This window comes from Camelus bactrianus, chromosome 16, assembly GCF_048773025.1.
Source record: "Camelus bactrianus isolate YW-2024 breed Bactrian camel chromosome 16, ASM4877302v1, whole genome shotgun sequence".
NCBI lineage: Eukaryota > Metazoa > Chordata > Mammalia > Artiodactyla > Camelidae > Camelus > Camelus bactrianus.
The window spans coordinates 38,235,865-38,255,122 of NC_133554.1; the positions used below are offsets into that span (position 1 = coordinate 38,235,865).

The 19,258-nt window shown below is 51.7% G+C and overlaps 1 protein-coding gene across 2 annotated transcripts in view; it reads right to left on the reverse strand.

The window, feature by feature from the left end:
- The window catches only part of NOS2 (nitric oxide synthase 2), a 37,427-nt gene that overhangs the window by 3,533 nt on the left and 14,636 nt on the right, over nt 1-19,258 (reverse strand). For both annotated transcript variants that reach the window (XM_010958294.3, XM_045519053.2), the window contains 17 exons: nt 18,783-18,945; nt 17,947-18,038; nt 16,861-17,002; nt 16,630-16,769; nt 15,130-15,304; nt 14,935-15,036; nt 12,074-12,268; nt 10,948-11,030; nt 10,451-10,595; nt 9,534-9,638; nt 8,362-8,411; nt 7,841-8,015; nt 6,923-7,055; nt 5,969-6,047; nt 5,001-5,182; nt 2,674-2,837; nt 1,501-1,708 (listed from right to left, as the gene is read on the reverse strand). In XM_010958294.3, coding sequence (XP_010956596.1) covers nt 1,501-1,708; nt 2,674-2,837; nt 5,001-5,182; nt 5,969-6,047; nt 6,923-7,055; nt 7,841-8,015; nt 8,362-8,411; nt 9,534-9,638; nt 10,451-10,595; nt 10,948-11,030; nt 12,074-12,268; nt 14,935-15,036; nt 15,130-15,304; nt 16,630-16,769; nt 16,861-17,002; nt 17,947-18,038; nt 18,783-18,945 — 2,333 coding nt within the window. The remainder of the gene's footprint in view (nt 1-1,500; nt 1,709-2,673; nt 2,838-5,000; nt 5,183-5,968; nt 6,048-6,922; nt 7,056-7,840; nt 8,016-8,361; nt 8,412-9,533; nt 9,639-10,450; nt 10,596-10,947; nt 11,031-12,073; nt 12,269-14,934; nt 15,037-15,129; nt 15,305-16,629; nt 16,770-16,860; nt 17,003-17,946; nt 18,039-18,782; nt 18,946-19,258) is intronic.

The following is a 19,258-nucleotide window of genomic DNA, read 5'->3' on the forward strand; positions in this document are numbered from 1 at the left end:
TTCTGAGACCCACCCTCTATTCAACCAGAGCTGGCAGAAGCTGAAAGGGACTCAGAGAGCGTGCAAGCCTCCCCCTGTGCCACTGCAGAAGCCGAGTCTCAGAGAGGGAAGGTGGCTTCGAGAAGGTCACTCAGGTAGCAGCAGAATCAGGTCACAGCTCAGCTTCTCTGACCCCTGCTCCAATGTTCCTTCCAAGAATTTCTCCAGGGCTCCCTCCATTCAGCCCACTACTCAGCTCTGATGACAGTAGCACAAAGTGGCCCCTGAGGGTGGCCAGTCACTGCCCCACTGTGTCTTCATGAGTACAGTCCTTGCTGGTAGAAACCAGGGGTGACGGACAACCTGCTGAGCCTTCTGGTCTGCTCTGCGTCTCTCTGTCTCCCCAGTGGCCCTCCAGGGCCTGTGGAAACTCCAAGTTTCTCTGGGTTATATTCCCTTCCCAATGGCCCAGTATTTAAGGGGACATCCAGCCAACTTGAGAAGTCCCTTTGGTTTTCCTCTGGATAGAATCGTGCTCTCACAGGATGTGTCTGCCCCTCCTCTCCTGGTCTGAGGACTGAGATTGGCCTCCGCAGATGTTCTCCAGGAGAGCCAACAGGTCTCTGCCCAGTTTTTAGAAACTGCGCAATTGTACTTCCCAGAGCACAGAGTAAAGTACACACAGCTCCCCAGCTTTGCCAACCCCGGCAATGCTCACTTACAGAGGGAGGGTGGGGGCACGGTTCATCCAGTGGAGGAGCCAAGCCCAGATGGACGAGGTTTTGGACCTGCCAGTCTATGTTAGCCCATCCCCCACCTGCTGCCGTCACAGTGCCCTTTGCTTTCCTTCTTCCTACATAACAACAGTCATCTATTTCTATGATTCTCTCTTCTTTGTTCCCTCTAGATGTGAGGCTCCAAGAGGGCAGGGGCTGCATGTGCTGTATTTCCACCCTCACCATGGTGCCAGGCATAGAGAGGTGTGAAATAAATCATCACTGAATGAGTGAGTGAATGAATGAACAATCAAGGCAGAATCATCCCTGCATTTAGGCTGGACTATCAGGAAGACTAAGAATCACTGGGCTCCCATTAAGCACTGGGTGCTTTCCACATTTGAGCTTATCAACTTGTCCTAACAGAAAAAAAAATTGTCCCAACAGGAGTTGGACAGTGGAAAGAAGGGTGGTTAAGAATTTGGACTCAGCAGTCAGACTACCTGGGTTGAATCTCTACTTGCTACCAGTGTGACTCTGACCCAGTGGCTTAACCTCACTGTGCCTCAGTTTCTGCACCTGTAAAATGCACACAGCAGCCATCTCTCATGGTTACCAATCACACATGTACAAAGACGTCAGCTCTGTGCCTGGTTCACAGTAATCTCTCCCACACACCTCCTACTTCTGTTAACACCTCCGGAAGGTGGGTGTTTAACTGAAGAGGAGACTGAAGCTCAGAGCTGAACAGCTGCCCCATAAGCAGCAGGAGCAGGCTGCTCCAGAGCCTCTGCCCCGGCCTTACCTCGGGTGCGGTATGTGAGCACAGCCACGGTGAGGTGGATCTCCGTGGGTGTGCAGTCCCTGGAGGAGCTGATGGAGTAGTACCGGGGCTTCAGAATAGGGAGCTGGGAGAGCAGGAAGCCAGCAGACACCCGCAGAGACGGGAACTCCTCCAGCACCTCCAGGAATGTGGGGCTATTGGTGAACTTCCACTTGTTGTACTCTGAGGGCTGAAAGCCAAGGGCAGTGTGAGTGACTCAGGGCACCTGCCTCTCACTGAGAGAAGAGCCTGTCACAGCCTGGTATTCATTCATTCACTCTCACAGCAAACACTTCGAAGAACCAGGCGCTGTCCAGGGTACTGAGACTACAAAACTGGAGAGGAAATAGTCCTCTCCTGTAGGAACTCAGGCCAGTGAGTAACACGTCTCTAACTTGTGTGCTTAGAACTTCATGGTCAGCAACTTGTGGGCAAGAGTCAAATCTTTATTATAATCTAAGATGGAGAAGGGCTTTGGAATCATATAGACCTGGGTTCAAATTTTGACTTGATGCCTTTCCTGGCTGTGGGATCCTGTCTTAATTACTTAACCTTTGTGGTTGAGGTTGGCATCACCTGCCTCATGGGGATGTTGTGAGAATTAAGTGAGAAAATGTGTGTCAAGTTAGTGTAGTGCAGGATAAGGGCAGTGGAGGTGGCTGGAATCACAATAATTAGTGATAATGGTGACAGTAATAATGATATCCAGTGCCTTTTTCAAAAACTTGGGCCTAGAAAGTTGCAGGTGAGTTTATGCATTCTTTCATTCATTCATTTATTAATTCAACTACCCATCTGTTACTATGTCCATTTATCCATTCATCCACACCATCCATCCTCCAATATTTCCTAAGTTCCAGGCTTATTCTGGGTGTGGGGAATACAAGATAGAGTGACTGTCCTTTTCTAGCTAATTTCTGAGGAAGTGCACTTTGGTTGCATCCTGCAGACATTCAAAAAAATTCAGTTCATTCAACGCAATTATGTCCTGGAGATGGGACGGGACAGGATGCCTGACTTCCCACCAACTTTTGACAAACTGCACTTTGGGAAGCTGGGGTGGATCCCCCTTGAAGGTTAAAGACCAGCTCTAGGCTTGGGCTCCCCCGACTCTGGGACCCTTCCCCTGCCTCACCCACCAGCCCCATCCTTCACCTGGCACAGGGCCTCCAGTTTCTGCCTCTCTGCCTCTTCTGTAGCCAGCAGGGCCAGCTTTCGGAGCAGCAGCTGGGTTGGGGGTGTGGTGATGTCCAGGAAGTAGGTGAAGGCCTGGCTGAGTGAGCAGGGGGGCAGCCGCTTGTCCTGGACCCAGTAGCTGCCTGGATAGGGAAGGAAGACATCAGGATGGAAAAAAGGCCCAAAGGGTGCTGAGGCTTTTGGGACAGACACTTTCCACCCTCCAGCTGCAGGGGAGGGAAGACACTGGAATTCTGGTGCTAGGAAAAGCAAAAGGATTCATGTGCTTAACTCAAGTGCAGGAAGGTGGTGCCCAGAGACAGAGCTGCCAAGGAGGGCTGATTAACAGACCTCCAAAGTTCACCCAAGTTGACACAATCCTGTAAAACTAACTGTACACCAGAGTCCAGTCCCTCTCTGGCCCAGACCTGATCTTTAGCAGGACACATGCACATGAACTACAGACTCACAGGAACTAAACCTACCAAAGACTGATGTACACACTAGACACCAGTTGCTCATTTAGAGAAAAGCCTGTGACTGCACTCTCCAGGGATGCTATACAACAGATGCTGGGTGAGTAGCAATCAGCCCAAATAGAGGAGGCAAGTCTCAAGGAGTGCCAAGAGGCAGTATGCAGGGTCGTCACAGTGTGGACCCTGGAGTCAACAGACATGGGTTCATACTCTACCTCCCCACTTACTAGCAGGATGACTGGACCCTCTGAAACTTGGATTCTCTCTCTGTGAAATGGATGTGGTAACAAAACCTGTCCCACTGGGTTTGTGTGAGGACTGAATGAAATAGTGCATGTATAATAGTTGGTACAGCGTCTAGTACACAGATGCTCGGTAAATACCGGGTAAAAATATGAGTTTTACAGTATTTCATGTAGATCGAAGACCTGAAAAACCATATCTGTCTCCCTTCAGTCATGAAAATGTTTACCTCTTTCCCTTGGACCCGAGTTTCAGGCTCTCCCACATTCTCCTGGACAGTGGGGGACGATGCCAGACTTGGCTTCTCTGACCCCCTCTTTCCTATTCTGGCGACTCTTTTTAGGAGGTATCTTTTTAGGAGACACATTCTTTGGAGATATCATGACCACTGAGGAAGCAAAGGCCAGGGAGCTAGCCCAATGGGCTGGGAGGCCCGAGACTGTTGATTTTATTAGTTTCCTCTCCTCATGCCTGTCACCCCCTTGCTATGCTCACCACATAGGCCAAAAGCCTCCCCTCAGACAGGAAGGGGTCCCCGACCCTTCCCACAGCAGCGTCTTCTCTCCAGTGAAGACAGTCAGGAGGAGCCACTCTCTCCTGGTCACCTATGGCCCTGTCTGTCGCCCACAGAAGGTGAGGATAAATGGGGCCATCAGTGGGGAAGCAGTGTGAAACTAGAATGACTTGAAAATGCAATATAAATCCCCACACCCGAGGAGACTCTCAGGGTGCACTAAACGCCATCTCTGACCTTCTGGACAAACGTCGACTAGCCCATGGGAAATGGACATTACTCTTACTCTGTTCCTGCATCTGTTTGGTGCCAGGAATGGAGGTGATGGCTGCACATGTATCTACTCATTTGCTCTCCACCTCAACCCTGTAAGGAAGGCTCTATTTTCTCTAATTTAGAGATAAAGGTGTAAAGCCTCGAGAGGTGAACTCACATCCCCAGGGTCACATAGCTAGTACGTCATGGATCAGGGACCCGAAACTTCAAAGCTCGCCATTTTCACCCTGTTTCCACATTTCTCTGTTATGTCACCAAGCAAGCTGTATACACGCATCTGCTGTGGGGACTAACGAGACGATGCATGTAAAACACTCGCATATAGTAATTCCCCCCAAAATGCTGGCTGCTACTGTTATTATTGTAATAATCATCTTGTGTATCTGCCTCCTGTACTAGATAGTGAGATTTCTGAGGGCAGACACAGAGTCTCGTTCATTTTTGTAGCCCAGGGCCCACCTGGTATACAGATATGACCAGTTAAAATTTTGACGGAAACAATGTATCAGTCAATCAACAAAAGTGGTGTGTAAGCAAAAGAATGAAGAACAGACAGCCCAGCCTCTGGTGCTGGGCAGATAGTCCCAAAGATGCACCCCTTCTCGCCGGCCTGCCAGTCGGTCGAGGACTATCTGCAAGGCTGCTTTGGCACGGGCTTTGGGGGCCCACCACTCAGGAAGGACAGGGTTAGCTGCCCACTGGCAGCACAGGCCCGGCCCAGCCTGTGGGAGGGGTTGGGGTTGGCGGGAGCATACTGAGGCCACCTCTCAATCAAGGCTCCCGTGCAGAGGGCTCACCGTTCTCGCTGAGGGTCTCCAGGCGCATGGGTTGGTGGGGTGCAGGGCCGTCCACCACTCGCTCCAAGATGCCTTGGACAAGGGCCGGCTGGTTGCCCGGGAAAACTCCGAGGTGCTCTCCTGGCAGGTAGCTCAGACCTTGGCTGCCCTCACAAGAGAGTTCCACCAGGAGGGTGGTGCGGCTGGAGAAGGGAATAGAAGCCTCTGGTGACGTCACCAGGATTTCCTCTAGCTTCCCTGATGGGTGGGCTGGTTTCCCCAGGAAATGTGCCCTTCTTTCATCTTCCTGCCTGGTTCCATGAGCACAGGTTGCTGGTGTCCCCTGAGGCTGGGGTGCTCAGAAGGGCCCGGGGCTGCCAGGACTGTGGCTTCTCCGTGGGGAGGAGGTGGGCAGCACCCCTCCCACGCAGCCCTCCCAAGCCCACGAGAGCTTGACCACAGACTGCCTAAATAAAGCATCCCACTGGGAGGTATGTGAGCCTTGGGACAAACCTCTCCTTGTCTCCAGCACAAATCTGGTTCTTATCAGAATACAGTCTAGTTTTTCTAATGAATGTGGGAGGATGGCACAGATAAACAAAATCTACAGAGAACCCATAACACTCTCTTACCCGGCGGGGAGAGGTCCTTCCCTGCCAAAACTTTTTCTCCAAGTGCTTAAGAAACAGCCAAATGGTTTGAGATTCTCTCTTGCCATCCTCCCCCCATTTTGGTGAAAGAATTAAGTCACAAAGGACCAGAAGTGAAGTAGGTGCCTAGTTCCCAAGCTGGAAACCTGGCCCGTGGTTAACGGAGGTGCTGGTGGACACAGGGGTTATGAGTCAAGCTGGTCCCACTGATGGCATCATAGCTAATGCCCGCGGACACTTCCCTTCTCTGCTTTCAAAGTCTGACTTGCTCTGGTCTTTCCTCAATTAAAACAAAATCTGCAGAACATTGTCCAACATCAGCCCTGTCCTTGGCCTTACCTGGATTTCGGACTCTGTAGATTCTGCCGTGATTTGAGCCTCATGGTGAACACATGCTTGGCGTGCATGCTGCTGAGGGCTGTGGGGACAGAGAGATCATGAAATGGCAATGTGGCTCTTAAGCGTTGGTGAGGCAGCCTCCATGTGCTGAGTTGGTTACACCCAGACGCTACCCTGGGGTGTCCCGCAGTGGGGCTTGGGGTTTTCCTTCCCTTCCCTTTTTCCTACTGTTTCTGAATCACAAAGGAAGACACTTAGTCCAACAGAGGGTGGTTGGGCTGCTGCTAGGTGTTGGTAAATGCAATTTAGATGCCCCAGTATGGTGATTTCTAGGTTTGGGATCCACAGGAGAGCAGAGCTGAAGTTGAGGATATCCTAAACATGCAGAAACCTACAGGACCACTGGACTTGTGGTACAAGAAGAGAGGAGCCATGGAGGCACAGCAGCCAGAGGGACCATCCAGAGTTCCCAGACTGCAGCCTGGAATCACCTTGCAAAATGCCTTTTATAATACGTGGCTGCCACTGGAGCTGCAAGGCTGGGGCTCGAATCCAACTTGCCATGTGTTAGTAACTTGCTTCACCTCCCTGAACTTCGGCTTCTCTGTCTGTGCCTTTCTCCTAGGATGAGTGTCAGGGATCACTTACAGCAGGTAGTCAAAGAGCCCAGCACAGAGCCCAGCACAGTGCCTGGTACACAGGAGTTCCCTTCTCTCCCCACTGCCCTCCCAGGGTATCCTCCTAAACACCTTCCTCAGAGACAAAGCAAGCCCTTGGTCTTGCATCCCAACAGGCTCTTGGATGCAACAAGAGAGAGACGCATTGGTAGCCCTACACTAGCTGCGTCTGGTCAGAGGGTCCTATTGGTCTCCCTGACCATGGCCCCGGGACTCAGAGACACCCATCCTGGCAGGAAGGGCAAACAAGCTCTGTGTGGTGCAAGGAAGCAGGTACCTTTGCTGAGGTCCAAAGGCTGTGAGTCCTGCACGAGCCTGTAGTGGTGTGGGTCCCAGGTCACACTGGACGTGTAGAGCTTGGGGATCTGAATGTGGTGTTTGCCTCGGACATCAAACGTCTCACAGGCCGCCTGGATGAAGATGGAGCAGACAGGTGTTAGTCACCACCCCGGCAGCAGCAGCAGCACCAACACCACCACTGGGGCTACCATTTTTTATGTCCTTCCAACTAAGCTAAGTGCTTAGTTAAAGCACTAAGCACACTTTGTAAGTACACTTATCTGATTGCATTGTTCTGAGGACTCAAAAAAGTGGCCAGGCTTGGCACATAGTAGCTATTGTGATTATTATGAATACTAATATTGACAGTATCTCATTTTATCCACGTGCCCACATCATGACGCAGGTTTGATTACTCCCATCTTCCTGATGTGGAATCGTGTGGAGGAGACCCGGGCTTGGGAACCATGTCTGCCCCGCTCAAGCTGGTGCTGGTAAGCACCACTGCTGGGTGGAACACTTTGCTTCGGTGAGTTCCCTCAATCAGTGGGGTCCAACCACAGGCAGTAAAGACCTATTGAGACACTGACACAGGCCCAAAGAAAGCAACTGCCTGGTCCCTGTCCCCAAGCTCACTGTGCCTGGGACACTGAAACAAGACAAGGTTGTCACAGGTGACCTGGATAATTAAGAAAGATCTTAAACCAAAGCTCCCCAAAAGCAGGGAGGTGTCTTAGCCACCTTCTCCCACCCAGGGACACAGGCTTCAAACAGAGCTCTTCTGGGGCTGTGGGCGGGCAGCCCGGCCCACACCTGGGACCATGGCTACTGGACCCGGCAGAGGTCATGCCTCCCGGGACGCCAAGCACAGGTGTCCTGGGCCTCTGCTGTGGGGCAGCTTCGGTGGTGAACTGACCTTGAAGGTTTGCATGGCCCAGCTGCGGAAGGCCTCCTCCTGCCCGCTGAGCTCGTCCCCTTCTCCTATTGGGGCTAGCTGAGAAGCCCCCAGGTGGGACAACTTCTGGTCGATGTCATGAGCAAAGGCACAGAACTGAGGGTACATGCTGGAGCCAAGGCCAAACACAGCATACCTGCCCAAGGAGGACACGCATGGGGACTGGATGAGCCAACTCCATACCACACCCAGCACCAACAACCTGTAAGGCCAGCCCTCCCACACTCCCATGCCAGATGGGCAAGGACCCACCAGTGCACACCCACTTCCTATCCTCCCTGGCTCCCAGGCCTTATCACCAGCTCCCAAGACCTATCCCACGCTTGGCCTGCAGACCTGCGCAAGGGGCTCGGTTTTCCTGCCATGGCTCATGACACTCTGAAGACAGGCTCTCCTTGAGCCTGGACATCCCAGGGAAGTATCCCTTCTACACACCCAGCTCCATCCCCGGAACCCAGACTCAGAGTGGGGAAGAGCTTTACCTGAACTTGTTGGTGAGTTCTTTCAGCATGAAGAGGGACTTCTTCAGTTTCTAGAAAAAGAGAGAACCACAGAGTACTCAGGACAGAATTAATAAAAAGCACTGCTTACAAACAACTGTATAAAAAATAGATAAACAACAAGGTTCTACGGTATAGCACAGGGAACTATATTCAACACTTTGTAATAACCTATAATGAAAAAGAATATGACTTTTTCCCCTATGACTGAATCACTATGCTGTGCACCATAAACTAACACAACACTGTAAATCAACTCTACTTCAATAAAAAATAAAATAAAAGCTCTGCTCTTTCCCTTCTTCCAGCAGGAGAAGGCTCAAGATCCTCACCCGGAAGTTGGTTTAGGTGTGGGGCCACCTGGCTGGGGCTCAGGGACAAGTTCAGCCTCTGCAGCACATGTGGGCCTGACCCTCAGTGGGGGACCCGAGACAGCCCAGCCCCGGCAGAGAGGGGCCAGCCTTGTAGGGCATCTCCAGAGGGTCTTCTGATGGTGCGTGAGCCTCAGTTGTCTGAGCAGCAACTGGTCCCATGTTCTCTGAAGTAACCCCGATTTCCCAGGAACTCAAGGTCATTTTGGGTGGTACGTGACCCAGCAGAAATAGTGTCAAACCACATGTGAAGAAAGCATTCTTTTTTCTGTAATTTTTTTAGTTATTCCTGTTTCAGTTTTTTTTTTGTCCTTCTGCACTCTAGGGAGAAAGTCTCAGATTGCTGCTAAATGAGCCTTAATATCTCTCTAATACTTGCTTCTCATTACTCTTAAAAAGAAAAAAACAAAGCAAGCCATGGTTAGATAACAGTATTGAGCTATAATTTAATAACTTTGGCTTCCATTGGATTTACCTGGGACCAATTTTTGCTGGCTTTCCATCTATGAGAGTGATATAAAGTTTCCTTTACACCTGAATTTTTTGAATTTTAAAAAGCAGCTTAGTATGTACTGACACATACTAAGCGTGTCATAGGCAAGGCGGCACACGCATCTAGGGGTGATTCTGAGGGAGGAAGGCCAACGGCTGAGGCTGGGGCAGCCCACTGTGATCTGAGCACTCACTCCCTGATGCCTCCTCAGGACATGCTGAGTCGCCAGCTCCCTCCCCTGGTCCTCGTGGCCCTGCCGCCCCCAGACCACTGGGCCCTGGGCCACCCACCTCTCCGTTGCCAGGGGAGTCTCCATTCCCAAACGTGCTGGTCACCACCAGCAGCAGCTGCTCCTCCTCCAGGTGGCTCAGGCTGTACTCGTCCATGCAGAGAACCTGCAGGGCACCCAGGGTGGGCATCAGCCCTTGGTTCCCCAGCTGGGACCCTCCAGTGCTTCCCTCCCCTGACCCAGGCCGGGAGTCCCCTTCATCATCTCTGTCCCCTGGGTGCCCAGCACAGGCGTCCTTGCTTCTCCTTGCCTTAAGCTCCACCGCTAACATGTAACACCTTTTGGCCCGCCTCCAAAACACTGCATGTCCCAAGTCAGAGCCCTTCTGGCCACCACTCCCACTGCAATTTTGACTTCTGAGTGTGTGGACACATTTTCCACAAACACAGGATGAGCAGGTTACAGAAATGACAACTCCTTTGGCGTCCCAGGAACCCAAATGCTTCGCCTGAAGCTAACCTCAGGGGAGATGGGTCCCGGTCTCTCTGTTCTACCCAGGCCTACCTGACCTGGGAGGCCTCTGGTGACGGAGGGCCAAATCCAACACTGATGGAATCAATTAGTCACCCTGGGGGTTTTGTTTTATTTCCCTGTATCTTATTCATCCTCTGCTCCCTTCACATTTAGCCCTGCACCCTGTCTAGGAGGTGTTCCGTAAATGTGAGCATAATTCACCTAGAATAGCTCATGGACATTGAGACTTGGAGTTATTAGGAAAGTGTTTCTCAAACTCTGTTCCCTGGAACACTATGAAAAACTGATTGATTGACTAAGTTTGGGAGTCCCTGGATACACATCACTCCTTCTACCACAGATTTACAATGCGCATTAGCATGTTCAAGCCTCAGGGACATCCCGGAGCAGAGCAACCCCTTTAACTTTTCCCAGACTTCTCTGCACACAGGCTGGGTTGGATACCTTGGGGTTGAAGGCACAGCTGAACAAGGCCCCTAGGTCCCCGGCCAGCGTTTCCGATCTTCCCGTCTCCGTTGCAAAGAGGATTGTGGCTCTGACCCGGGACGCCATGGTCTTACACATCAGCACTGAGGTGAAGAGCACGGCTCTGTAGGGACAGACAGATGGACTCTGTGTGCCGAGTCAGCCTTCCAGGGGAAGCTGGGGGCCCAGGAAAATGGGTGGGTCAGTGGATAAAGTGGGGCAGGTTGTGGAAAAATCCAGGTTTCTCACCAGCTATCAACCCTGACTCACTGCCTTCTCCTCCCCTCCCTGGCTCAACCCACTACTCAGCTCCTTTGGGAAAACGGAGGACAGAAGGTTGGGGCAATGGCAGTGGGGGACCCTTGGGACTGGTGTCTAGACTTCCCAGAGCCAAACCCTTTCTCTTTGCTACCTGCCCTTCAAGACCTAGAAGGAAGGGCTGAGCTCGGACGCCAACACTGGCCGCTCCCACTTACTTAACCAAGACTTTGAATCGAATCTCTCTTCTCCGGGGTCTCCTCCTCTCATCTTGCCAGACGTGGGTTTTCCAGGCCTCCACCTTCAGAAAAGAGGGCAGATGTGAGGGCAAGGTGGGCCTGGGTTCAGCTCGGGCTTGGGGATGTGAAGAGATGGAGGACCCTTTGTGTCCTTTGTGCGCTGGGGGTGTGAACAGGCCCTGTCCCCACCCCCTCACTGAAAGCCTCCCAGGGAAGGGCTGTATCTGTCTGTCTCCCTCAGAGTTGCAGCTTCACTGTCCAGAGTGGAGCCTGCACGTGGTCAGCTGCTTTTGTTCTCATTCGTGTCCCCCTGGAGGGAAGAGGCCCTGCGTCTCTTTCCTTTTGGTGTCTTATCACTAGGAAAACTCCATACAGCGTGTATGATGTATACATATGCACCCCACATGGTGCACTGGGCTATGTCTGAGAGTAAATGGCGGTGCCATGACAACAGGCACAAACTGTCCCGGGCAATCAGTCACCCTACTTATCACATTTAGAGTAAGGAAGCTCTTCCCCAAATCTAACCAAAGTCCTTTTTGACAGAAAATGAACTCGTTTCAAGGGGGAACATTTACTGAGTGCATTCTAGGTTGGGCAGTGGGCTGAGCTGTTACACACACCAGCTCACATGAGCCAAACAACCTCCACTGTGGAGTTGATGCCCATCCCTGTTAGAGAAGGAAAATCAGGGCTTAGGTGGGTGAAATGACCCAGCCAAGATCACATAGCTAGGAATTGGTAGAATTACCCACAGATGTATCTGACCTGGGAGCCACACTCTTCCCCACTGTGCTACGTGACTGTAGTAGCCCTCCCATGCAGGCAGGCACTGTGGTGGTCACCCTCAGGAGCTGAAACCCCATCAGAGTGATGGGTTACTAGAGGTACAATAAAAGGTACTTCCTTCAGTCCTCAGAATCCTTGAAAAGCATTTGAAATATGCCTCTGTGTCCCTGATCCTCCCCTGTAAGTCCTGTGTTAGTGAGCACGTATGTGCACAGGCATGTACAAACACACACAAGCATCCATGTGTACACAAGTGCAGACACACACACTCTCCACTCCTGAGCTCTTGAGACAGAAAGGAAGGCCTTCCTCTTACCTGGTAGTAGTAGAAAGGGGACAGGACATAATTTAACATCTCCTGGTGGAATACGGGGGTGATGCTTCCAGAAATCGGGGGGACCAGCCAAACCCAGTCCGCCGGGCAGCCCCCTCGGGACCGGTACTCATTCTGCATGTACTTCATGAAGGATTCTGCAGCTGAGTGGTGGTCCATGATGGTCACATTCTGCTTCTAAATCAGAAGGGGAGTTGAGGCAAGGGGTGAGGAGAGTGGTCGGTTGGCTGCAGGGCTCCCAGATGGACTAGGGGAGGGGCTGGCAATCTGTAAAATGGGTGTGTAATCCCTCCTGGCCCCTCCTCGCTGCTGAACACAAACACCCAAATGCAAAACACTTTCAGAGCCTCTGACGAGCACAAGAAATCACCATAGCCATAGTCAGCCCACAGGTTACACGTTGGCCCCACCTCAGGGGCAGCGTCCTCCTTCTCAAGCCATGCCTGTAAGTCTCCCCGAACTCCCAACAAATGGCTTTCTCTGGATGCTGATGAGTCAAACCCCAGTGCCTTTTAGTCACTTGTTGGTAGAGAGTTCCAGGAGTCATCTCCCCAGGGATGTGGCTCTCTCAGCCAAGAAGGAACTAGACACCTCTGAAGAGGACAGAAGCACTGGGGGAACCACAGCGTATGGAAGACACACCACCACAAGGTCCCACATCCTAAAATTAGAAGCCAAGGGGGCTGAGCCTTCCTGGAATGACCCAACAAGGTCTGGGGCAACTCATTAAGTCAAGAGCCATTTGTTTCATGGAGTGGTGCAAACCTTGGCCTCTTATTAGCCATGTGACCTTGAGCTATTAGTTGCTTAACTCACTAAGCCTCAGTTTCCTCATCTGTAAAATGGGGATAATAACAGTTCCTACACTATGAGGTTGTTGAAAGGATGCAATAAATCAATACAAGTAAAGTATAGAACGTGCTCAGGAAACAGCTCTATTATTATTTCTATTTTCTAGGCATTGTGTAAGGCATGGGCTTAACAGCAATGGAAGACGGGGTTCCTTCACTACATTAGATCATATTCTAACCAGGGGAGGCAGAAGGACTTCAGCTGTTTCACAGGGCCTGATAGAAATGATGATGGAGGTGAGTGCAGGTGCTGACAGAGGGCAGAGGAGAGGGCTTAGCTCAGACAGGGGCCTGGGGGAGAGAAGGGGGATTTCAGAGACAGCTTCGAGGAGGAGGTGAGTTTTGAGAGATGGGTACAAGTTAGGCGGCAGACAGGCAATCCTGGAGGGGACACTGCATCAGTCAAGACAGGGAGGCAGGAACGAGCCTACTGACGGAGGGCCCAGGAGGCCCAGCCATACCTTCCACAACGGTATACACACACAGGCCAGTTTTAGGCTCAGGAGCTGATGATGACAGCTGTGATAATGGTGGGACAGTAATAAACAATGTTAACAACAAAACTAATGCTTACTGAGTGTTCACTATGGGCCAGGCAGTGCAGCTAAACGTTTTGCATTCACATTCATTTAATTCTCACAGTAACCTAGTGAGGGAGGTACTAGTATCATCTCTGTTTTATAGATGAGGAAATGAGGCCAAGTCTTTTGAAGCTGATCCTGAAGGAGGGTCAGGAGGAAGTCCTGGAGACTCTCAAGCAGGGGAGGGATGTGGTCAGCAACGGTCAGGAGACGGCTGAGGATCAGCAGGTTTTCTGGGGCACATCCACATCCTGCCAATGTCAGGGTTGATGCTGGGAACCCCCATAAGTCAGGATGTGTGTCCATGGCTCCCCGAGCTGGGCCAGCCCTGGGGGCTTTTCCTGTCCTATCTCAGACCTGCCTCCCCTCTTTCAGCAGTCAGGCACAAGCTTGACCTGCCATAGGGCGACCAGCCCTGGGTAACAGTGTGTGAGCACATGCGTTTACTGGGTGTTTATTGTCAGCTCCCCACGACACCCCATAAGGCCAGGGCTTCTGTCTATTTTGTTTACCACTCATAACCTTGACCCAGCCTGATGCCTGAACCACAGAAAATGCTCTATAAAACTTTGCTGAATGAACGAATGATGCTCTGCCCAGTGGTCTGGCCTCCAGGGCACCTGCCAGCTTTGTGGAGAAGGTCCCAGATTCTAAAGTAGTATCTTCACACACCTCATGGCTCCTTCCCAGAAGGAAGGCGAGTGTTTATATGATGGGCCAGGGGGCCTTCATAGGAACCAACCTGCCGTGTGCGGTGGACGCTGTCTAAGGGGTGGACACTTTCACTCAGATGGGGAAGCAAGAACAACCATTGCTCATGTGGACGTGGGCTCTCGTTCATTCATACAACACACAGATTTGTTAGCACCTGCCATGTGCCAGACACTCTGCTAGACTCCAGGGGTAGAGCAGTGAACAAGAGAGACAAGGTCCCTGCCCCCGGGAGCTTACATTCTAATGGGGGAAAGAAAGAAAGAAGTAGATGGACGCGATAATGTCAGGAGCTAATAAGGATTATGAAAGAAAATAAAGACAGAGTTAAAGAAATGAGAGAGAGAGACGGGATGGAGGTGGGGTGAAGGTGAATTTCATATGGCATGGTCAGGAAGGGCTGCTCTGAGGAGGTGACCGTTGAGACCTGGATGAAGGGAAGGAACCAGGCATGGGACAATTTGTTGGAAGAGTGTTTCAGAGCATTCAAGTTTACCAGAAACATTCAGATTTTATGCTGGGAGACCTGAGAGGGCTCGTCTCTGTATTCCCAGCACCTGGCACGAATTGGGTGTTCAACATTGTCTGATGCATGAATAAATAAACAATGCCATAAGAGGAAAATCAAGCATGACATGAGCGGCTGGACCAGATGACCTTCCAACCAGAAAGTCTTCAGACCCACAAACACCTGACATGCCTGGAAACTGTGGAGCACAGCAACGTTGATCTCAACGACAGCCCGGTCCTTCCAGAGTGAGGCTACCTTGTGTGTTTCCAGGCCCATCCTTCTGCCCACTTCCTGCAGAGGTAGAGAAATGGGGGTGAGTTGGCCCCTGGGACCCCATCGGCCGGCCCACACCTCTAGCTGGCCCAGCTGGATGTTCCTTATTACCTCCAGGATGTTGTAGCGCTGGACGTCACAGAAGTCCCGGACCCCGATCTCCGTGCCCATGTACCAGCCGTTGAAGGGGCATCCTGGGAACTCAAGGCCACCCACCTCCAGCAGCATGTTGGCCACGGCCGGCAGGGCATACCACTTTAGCTCCAGCTCCCGGAACCACTCGTACCTGGCAGGGAGGCAGAGCCGATGGCAATGGGGCCTTCACTTTGGCCCACCTTAAAACCCCTCAAAAAAGCTTCATAAAAAGAGTCAACCAGGAAAACTCCTTTACAAGTGCTGATCTCTTAAGTTCATCCCAGTTGGAGAGGTGAATTGGCACACCACGTGTACATTTCGCTAATTATGCCTTCATTCAGGCGTTCATTCATGCAAACATACCAAGCATCAGTTACATGACAGACCCTGTGCTAAATGCTGAGAACCCAACAGAACATAGCAGTTAAGGATTCCAGCACCAGAAAGCTGAGGTTCAAGGTCTGCCTTACCACTTACCAACTCTGTGAACTTGGGGTGTTATTTAGCCTCTCTGAGCATCAGTTTCCCTACCAGAGATAATAGCACCAAATTTGTGGGATTGTTGTGAAGATAATAGTATTGTTCATTTGTATATTCAATTATTCCAGAAATATTTATAATTGAGTACCTCCTATGAGTCAGGCACCCTACTAGTTACTAGGGATATATTGCTGAACAAGAAAGGCAAGATTCCTAATTCTCAAGGACCTTACAGACTATAAATAGGTAAACAAACAAATAGAGGGGGGAAAAAAAGTGATGTATTAGTTGGAGGGTGTGGGTACCTACTCTAGACTGGGTGTTCAGAAGAGGCTTCTCAGAGCAGGTAACAGTCAGGAAATACCTCACTGGCAAGAAGAAATGAACCCTACAAAATTCTGAGGAAAGAGCATGTCGGGCAGAGGGAACAGCAAGTGCAAAGGCCCTGAGGTAGGACTGAGTTCAGTATATTCAAGGGGCAAAAAGAAGTGCCCAGCCAAATGCCTGCTACATAGTGAGTCTCAATGTATGGAGGTATTTTTGTTATGAGAGCTGCCTGGAGCAAGGACTGAACCAGATGAGCTTTTGAAGTCACTGTAGGCCTATACTGTCACCACAGTCAGCAGAGGGACAGCTGAGAGAGTTGGCAGGAAGGACAAGGAGGCCTGGGCTGCTCATTGTGAGAATCTCAGAGCCTTCCAAGGGTTCCTCTCCTGAGATCACTGTCTTCCAAGCTCATAGAACCCCATCTGTCTAAACCTCTGCTTCCCTCTCACCGTCAGCATCTCTTTACAAGTCTGAGGCCCAAGATACAAGTACAGACTTGCTAGACAAGGGTGACAAGGTGGGCCTTGAACACCAGCTCTTCTGGGTCTCACCTGCTGCTGGCTGGCCTTCAGGGGAGGTGCAGGGAGGCGCCCGAAGGCTGAGGTCTTACTTAGGAAAGAAGGGAGCATGCACGTGAACTCACACCCCTAGCACCCTCAACCTGCTTACTTGGGATGTTCCATGGGCACCTCGAGCACAAGGTCAGGTGGGATTTCGAAGAGCTCAGGGTCGCGGCCATTAGCCTGCAGGACCAGAGGCACCACATCGAAGCGGCCGTACTTAGGCTTCCAGCCTAGGTTGATGCACAGCTGGAGGCAAGACAAGCCCTGTGAGTCTGCAGACCCAGGTTCTTTGACCCCTCTGGGCTCCACTCTCACCCACCAAGGCTGGATCTGGTACCTGGGTGAACTCCACGGAGGCAGGGTCCCCCCTGATGGTGCCATCAGGCATCTGGTAGCCGGCATACCGGATGAGCTGAGCATTCCAGACTCGGAAGTCGTGCTTCCCATCGCTCCGCTGGGGAAACACGGTGATGGCCGACCTTCCCCAAGACAAGGACAGTGCTGTTGACCACCTGGTTTTGGTGGGGGCTTCCAGCCATCCCACATGGGTCCCCCTCCCCCTCTTGTCTTCCCACTCCCCAGTCTGCTGCACCTTAGCTAACTGAACCAAACCCCTGCAGCTCCCCGACACACCAAGCGCTAGCCAGCCTCTGTGGAACCTGCCCACTTCCTGACATACCCTCTCCTTCCTTCTTCTCTCTGCACCTCCTTCCCCTCCTTCCAGACCAGCACAGGGACTGCCTCCTCCAGGGAGCCCTCCCTCAGGGGTTCACTGCCCCAGCCCTTTCTTTATCTGCACCATATTTCTCTTTAACATCAAGTTAATCTGTGCTTGTTGAGTGCAAGGCATAGGTTCATAGTTGGCGGAGCAGCGTCTTAGGGTCTTAGTCACTTCTGCACCCCCCATCCCACCCCTACACCTAGCCCTGTGCTGGGTCCCCATAGGGTAGGCGCTGGGTGTTTGCGGAGCAGAAAAATAAATGAATGATCAGACGAGCTGACCCTGACCTCCTTGGCTGGGGGAAGGGGAAGGAAAGGCGGGGGTGGGTACTGATGAGCAGGGACTCCCCCACCTCTAAGAAAACCACCACACTGGAGCCATCCACTGCAAAACCAACTTCTCATCCCCTCTACAAGGTGGGGAGCCCCAACCTTGAACAGTGTAGAAGTTGCTTCTTAAAGATCCCCCCACCGGCTCCAAATGGCCTCAAGTCAGAAGGAAACCAAGGAAATGGGCCACTGATGAGGCACTAAGCTCACTCATGGAGGCAAGGCTCACTGAGAGGGCCCCCTGAAGAAGCCTGAGTCTTTCTCCTTTCTTTCTCCCTGGTTTCTCCTGGAGCTGAGGCCCATCTGCATGCTTTGGCTCAGACTTGGGGGGCAGGACGGGCCCCAGCCACAGCCTGGGAAAAGGCACACCCACCTGATGTTGCCGTTGTTGGTGGAGTAACGCAGGTGTCTGCAGATGTGCTCGAACATTTCCTGGGCAGTGGAACAGCTCCGGGCGTCGAAGACCTGCACACAGCCCACCCAGACCGTGCCCGTCAGGACAGAGACCTCAGGGTTGCTCGGGAGCTAAGTCACGAGGAACTGAGGGAGTGGTCCAAACCCCCACCACCTGAACACCCTGCAGAGGAGTGCACCTCCTCTCTGCCCCTTCATCCTTTCTCCTGTTCTAGGGGAGTCCAGGCAACCCCACTTGGAAGACCCTATCAGAACCCAAACCCTAAGAAAACCTGATTTTCAATCACCATGTAACAGGATTCCCACAGTAGTTGCTTTACACCTTTTAAATATGGTCTCCAGCACATTTTATTTCAGCCAGAGCTGGTTTTATTGGCATTTCTCATTGATTTATCTGTGCAACTACTTTTAATATTATTTAGTAATAAATGTAAAGATGGCTTAGGAGACTAGGAGAAAGACAATGTTTTCCTAAAGTCAAGAATTCAGTCAAGGTAAACACCCAAGGCATGAGCAATAATCACAGCAAGGTCACTCGGTTTTACGTTGGCGTTTAGTCTCCCAAATTTAACACAAGAAAGAAAGATCAGCTAGAAACCCTGGCACGGAGATTGGATTCTAGACTCCAGTGGGGGCGGGGGAGACGATGGGGTTGGCACGGCTGTGAGCCCCCATCTCATGGTCAGGGAGAACCCAGGTAGCCCTGAGCTCAGCTCAGCTCGGCTGTTGGGAGCCACCTGCTCAGGGCCCGCCCGCTTCCCGGCTTCTGCTCCTGCTCAGTCTTAGGAAGCCCACCTGCAGGTTGGACCACTGGATCCTGCCGATGCAGCGGGGGGCGTTGCGCCAGGCCTGCTTGGTGGCAAAGATGAGCTCATCTCCTGTCAGCTGGTAGGTTCCTGTTGTTTCTATCTCCTTTGTTACCGCTTCCACCCTGGCCAGATGTTCATCTATTTTTGCCCTAGGGGACAGGAAGGCATCAGGAAGGTCAACAGTGAGATGGGCTTAAACGGAGACTGATTCAATCCACAGAAGCAGGAACTGAACGAGGACACCAGGAAGGCAAGAAGTCTTTCAGGGAGACTGTTCCCTCCAGGGCCATCTTCCTGGGGGTGTGACCAAGGCCCTGAGCTCAGAAGGGTCCCATGCTGGATTTAAGGCTTTGCTGTCACCGTCTCAAATTCTTAATCATTTTTGAACAGGAAGCCCATATGTTCGTTCTTACACTGCGCCCTGCAATGCTTCTCTGACACTTGCAAGACCCAGAGCAGCAT